Source organism: Dendrobium catenatum, unplaced genomic scaffold (assembly GCF_001605985.2).
Source record: "Dendrobium catenatum unplaced genomic scaffold, ASM160598v2 fragScaff_scaffold_742, whole genome shotgun sequence".
Taxonomy (NCBI): Eukaryota; Viridiplantae; Streptophyta; class Magnoliopsida; order Asparagales; family Orchidaceae; genus Dendrobium; species Dendrobium catenatum.
In genome coordinates, this window is record NW_021319204.1 from 545,850 (window position 1) to 551,529 (window position 5,680).

The 5,680-nt window shown below is 36.1% G+C and overlaps 1 protein-coding gene across 1 annotated transcript; it reads left to right on the forward strand.

Annotated features, from left to right (window-relative positions):
• Positions 1-2,019: 2,019 nt before the first annotated feature.
• Positions 2,020-3,815, forward strand: LOC110098681. Its single transcript, XM_020825584.1, has 4 exons — positions 2,020-2,230; positions 2,322-2,402; positions 2,740-3,300; positions 3,397-3,815. Exons 1-4 carry the CDS (start codon positions 2,020-2,022, stop codon positions 3,813-3,815), a joined length of 1,272 nt encoding a protein of 423 aa, XP_020681243.1.
• The last annotated feature ends 1,865 nt before the right edge of the window (positions 3,816-5,680 follow it).

Below are 5,680 nucleotides of genomic sequence, written 5' to 3' on the forward strand. Positions count from 1 at the left end.
AAGCTGCACAGTATACCAAAGAAATCAGATTGGGGATTGGATCTTGAAGACTCTTCATTTCTTAATAAGGTAAATAATGTGGTTTTTCATTGGGTTAACCGTAGCTGTAATAGATTAGCCGATTTTTGTGCTAATCATGCTATTAATTCTGACTTTGTGTGGGAATTGTTTTGTGAGAGTGAGCTGCCTTCCTCCTTTTGTGATTTGTTAAAGGAGGATTGTTTGAGAGATCTCTCTTTTCAGTGGTTTGTATCTAAGGGGCTTCTTTGGTTTTTCTTTTTAATGCAATTTTAGCATTCTTCAAAAAAAAAAAAAAACAATCTTCTATGCATTAAGAATTCCATTGAAGGAATAGCATTCTTCAAGAGTCTCCACCAAAAAAAAGCTACCCAAGGATTGAGCTTCAGATTTTTGATGCATTTCCAATCATGAGTAAATGTATGAATATTTTCATCTTCCATATTTAAATTCCTGCATCTTGCCAAAGCCAAAATAGTTCTTCCTGTGAAGGTATTCAACATCTTCAAATCATCTTCATTGTTGTCCATGTTGATTTCCATTTTACATATCACATTCACCAATTCATCACCGAAAATATCCTGTAGTTTTTCTAGAATCCAATCTCCTCTTGAAATAAAATTAGATAGATTTGGTAAGTTCTCATCTCCCATTGCAATGAATGTTGTCCATCTATCTAAGCTTCTATCAAGGATCCAAACATCCTTCATAATATTTATTGAAGTCCCATCTTTAATACTCCATCTAACGATTTTCCTTAACGCCTTGTCTCCACTTATTATCAATTTCCATGATGGAGAGGAGTTCAGCCTCCCTTCCTCATCTCATACACTTCTCCCATATTTAACTGATAATGATTTATTTAGCAAAGAATGTGGCTTCTTCAAGAAATTCCAAGCCAGCTTGGCTCTATGAGGTTCCACCGTATATACAATTGAAAGAATCCCAAGACCGCCATGGTTTTCCAGTATACATAACTCTTTCCACGCTACAAAATGTAGTCCCTTACTTCCATTGCTTTTATTCCAAAGAAAATCTCTGCACATCTTATCAAGTTTTTTTTAAAATACTTCTAGGAATCAGGGACAAGGAAGAGTAGAAAACATGAAGAGCTTGTATCAATGATTTGTGAGAACAACTCTGACCGCCAAAGAGATGAATTTTTTCCCCCAAAGGTCCAATTTGAATGCAACTTTTTCCAGTATTTTAGAAAAGTCATCTACTACAAGTCTTCTTAAAGCAATTTTAATGCCCAAGTAATTGAGCTCTTTAACTTCCATGAACCCCACTAGATTAGAGATCTCCCTCCTCCTTGTTCTCTTCATCTTCTTACTGAAAATGATGATAGATTTTGAAAAGTTTATTTGCTGACCCATCCACTTTCAGTAATCCACTGTTATTTTTTTTTTAATTTCATTAAATCTCCCTTTTGGAATTGGAGAAAATAAATATGTCATCTGCAAACAACAAGTGAGAAATCCTTGGAGCCATAGGGGCTACTTTCAAGCCCAAATTCCTTCCTTTAGATAAGAAGGCATTAGTAAGTAACTGAGAGAAAAGAATGAATAAGTATGGTGATAAAGGACACCCCTATCTAAATCCACTTTTCCTCTTATTCCCTCCAAACCGACTCCATTGATTTGAACCAAAAAATAGGATCAGTAACACATTCCATCACAAGATTGGAGAAACCTGCTTGAAAACTAAAGTAACTCAAGACTTGTTTCAGAGTGTTCCATGCCAATTAGAATTAGAGGACCTCATCTTATGAAAAATTTCTTGAGCCAGAAGCACATGCTCAGATAAGGACCTTCCTTTAATGAAAGCCACTTGTTCCTCAGATATTAAGTAGTGAATTATTTTCAACATTCTATTTAACAACACTTTTGCCACTATTTTATAAATAGACATACACAGGCTGATTGATTAAGATTGAAGAGAGAGAACTTGCGTCTTTTTTTCACGAAGAGAGAAGTTTGCCTGTTTTTCAAATTTTCGTTCATGGAGGGTAAACCGCTGTTGACGGAAGAGTCGGCAGCCTTCACCGCTGATCGTCAGATTCCTCCCGTCGACCCTCCTGGAGCTCCTGGCCATCCTCAAGTATCTTTCAATTATTTGAAATGGGGACCGAGCAGATTTTATGAGCCGTCATTTGACATTTTGAAGAAATCGCCTCCAGTTCTTAGGAAAGGAAAAGAAAAAGTAATACCAGGTGATGCACCTAAGCTTCAACATTCTTCAAAGCATTTGATCAAAGAAACATAAATGTCATCTTCTTCAAATACAAAAATATTTGTTAACAGGTTTGGCGGCAACAATTCTAAACCTCTATTCATGGAAGAGGGGATTTCATTTCTCGGAAACTAGTGGGAAGCAATCAAGATGTTTGTGACAATGTCGTAAAGGATGGCAATTCACTGCTTGCTAACAACAATATTGGCATTAGTACCAATATTTCGGGGAGAAAACCAAATATCAAATTTAAAATTTCTAGAGATGACTCCATAATAACAGAGGATGGGAAATCTATCAAGTTAAATGAATCCAGTATGAAGATCAATGCCGAAAAACTACAATCCTCTTTTGTAGTGAAGGTCTTTCGAAACAAGGCTCCTGTTGCTGTAATAGCAAGAGAACTGCATTGACAATGGAATTTGTTTGGTAAATTCCATATTACCTCAATTGGTCTTGGTTGGATTCTTTGCTCTTTTTTTGAAGAAGGTGTTGCTGAAAAAGTTCTAGAAGGAGGACCTTGGTATGTCAACAGCCACATCATGGGGATGGATAAATGGTCCCCTTTATTCACACCTTCATCCTTAAAAGGCCTCTCCTCACCAATTTGGATAAGGCTTCCTCATTTGCCTTTGATTTGTTGGGACAAAGATAATGTGGCCAGAATTGCTTCTATGATTGGACAACCGCTATGGATAGATGGAAATATGTTCCAGTGGAGCAAAAGGGAGTTTGCAAGAGTTTGTATCAGAATGGCTCTAGATCAACAATTCCCTATAGGTGTTTGGGTAGAAAGCTCTTACGGTCGTTTCTTTCAAAAATTTGAATATGAGAAGGTTACCACAATCTGCTTCAAATGTGGGGAGGTAGGACATTTGATAGACAAATGTATTGAAGGGAACCCTACCAATCTTGAAGGCCAAACTTCTAAAATGGGTCCTCACTGTGAAAATCAATTACCAACGGAAGGACTAGCAACTGACAAAGATTATGGTCCTTGGATCCTTGTTAAGAATACAATGAGAAGGAGGAGGACTAGTTCTAACATTGGTAAAGAAACCTTTGTAGCTCCTAATTCGAAAACCGTTAAATAGATTTATGTCCAAAAAATTCCCACTAGTACTGATTTGGTAAATCCAATTCTAGAAAAATCTGTTAACAGAGGAAAGCAAGGGTGTGCCTTACAGAGTATAGATGCTAAATTCTCTAAAGATATGGAAGAATCAAGGTTAGAAGATAATTCAAAAGGTCCCAGCTGGACTGAAACTTTTACAGTTAAAGACATTCCTGACTTGGAAATGCCTGTCTCAAATTCATACTCAATCGGTCCCAACTCAGCCAGAAAAGAAAATAAAGGCTTTGACACAGAGAATGGAACACTCGAAGAAGGGAAAATTCCTGATCAATGGATGGAAAGATTTGTTGTTGTTGAACAATTGGAGTTGACAGACTCTTCAAAAGCTAAACGGAAATTAATGAAGGAACTCATTTCCTTGGGTAAAGATAACATTCTTTCTCAGAAAAGGAAAAGTGAAAACTCTAAGAAGATTAAAAGTGGAATTTAATCCACTTTTAAAACCAAATGACATCCATAGCTTTCTGGAATTATAGGGGAGCTAGAAAGTCAGAAGCTTCCCGGTATCTAAAGGAATTTATTGAGGACTATAATTCCTTTTTTGTGGGGCTTGTTGAAACAAAGGTTGTTTCTTTTGATAGACTTGAAGTCAGTAAACTAATTGGAGATAATTGGGATTTTTTCTATGTCCCGGCCGAAGGTCTCTCAGGCAGTATTCTAATCAACTGGAAAAGAAATTTTTGTTCTTTTACTGTTATGCATTCTTCTTCTCAAGCAGTGATTGGAGTTATGAAAATTCCAAATAAAGGGGATTGGTTGATAGTAACTATATACGGCAGCAGAGATATTTATGAAAGAAGAAGACTTTGGGAAATTTTAAAGGCTCATTCAAATAATCAACTCCCTTCTATCTTAGGAGGAGACTTTAATTGTTTATTATCACAAGAGGAGAAAAGGGGAGGAAAGAAGCTTTCTTTATCCCAAGGACCTCAAGACATGAATGCTTTCATGAATAACTATGATTTTCATGACGTAGGTTTTATCAGACCCATATTCACTTGGTGTAACAATAATAAAGGAGGAGCTCGTATTCTAGAAAGGTTAGATCGTTACCTTATCAACTCAGAAGCTTTGAAGAGCATTCAACCAGCAGTTGTTCGTCACCTTGGGAGAATTTCTTTGGATCACTGTCCATTAATTCTCAACATTTTAAATTTTGGATTCAGAAAATAGAAAAAACTACAGTTCGGGGATATTTGGGCTTCATTTCCAGCTTCCAAAGCCATAGTTTTGAAAACCTGGAGGATAGCCGTCAGAGGAGATGACGTTCAAGTTTTGAATACTAAATTTAGAAGAGTTCTTAAGGCTCTTTTTCACTGGAGTAGATCGAAGCACTCTAATCTCAACTCTCTTGAAGAATAACTAAAGAAGGATATCATTGAGCTACAAGAAGAAGAAGCTAATTCAGAGGGATTATATGAAGATAAAATCTGCTTGCTAAAATTTAAGGTAAAAGAGCTTAATTCCACCTTAGGAAGACTATCTTCTGGGTGGAAACAGAGAGCAAAGGTCAAATGGATCAAGGATGGAGATTCTAATACAGAATATTTTCATTTTGTGGCTTCAGCAAGACAGAGATTGAATTTCATCAATCAAATTAGAAATTCAGAAGGGAGGTTTAGTGAAGAACTAGAATGCATTGAAGACACCTTTTTGAAGTACTTAAAACGAAATGGGGAATGAGGAATTTCAAGTTGACTGGATGGCCTGTACCGAGCAAAATTCTGGAAGAAGCTGAAATTAATTCGTTGGAGGCTGATTTCTGTGTTACAGAACTAGAAGCAATTATCCAACAACTTGAAGGTAATATTTCTCCTGGTCTTGATGGAATTACTCATTCTTTTATCAAATTTTATTGGAAATTCATTAAAGAGGACATTTGGAAAGAAGTTTATCAATTCTTGCATTCCGGTCTCATGTGTGATCTTTGGAAGGAAACTGCTGTTATCCTTATTCCAAAGATTAAAAACCCTGTAAATCTGTCTAATTATAGACCGATTAGTCTTTGTAACTCCATCTATAAAATTTCTGCTAGAATCTTGTTAAATAGATTAATTGGCTGCATTCCTAATATCATATTTGAAAATCAAGTTGCTTTCATCAAAGGTAGATCCATTTTGGATAATATTCTCTTATCCCAAGAAATCATCAACAAATTTAGATTCTCTAAATCTAAAAAAGGTTTAATGGCCATCAAAGTGGATATGGAACAAGCCTATGATAGCATGGGTTGGCAAACTTTGGAGCAAGTACTTCACATCTATGGGTTCCTAGATAAATTTTCAAAGCTCCTAC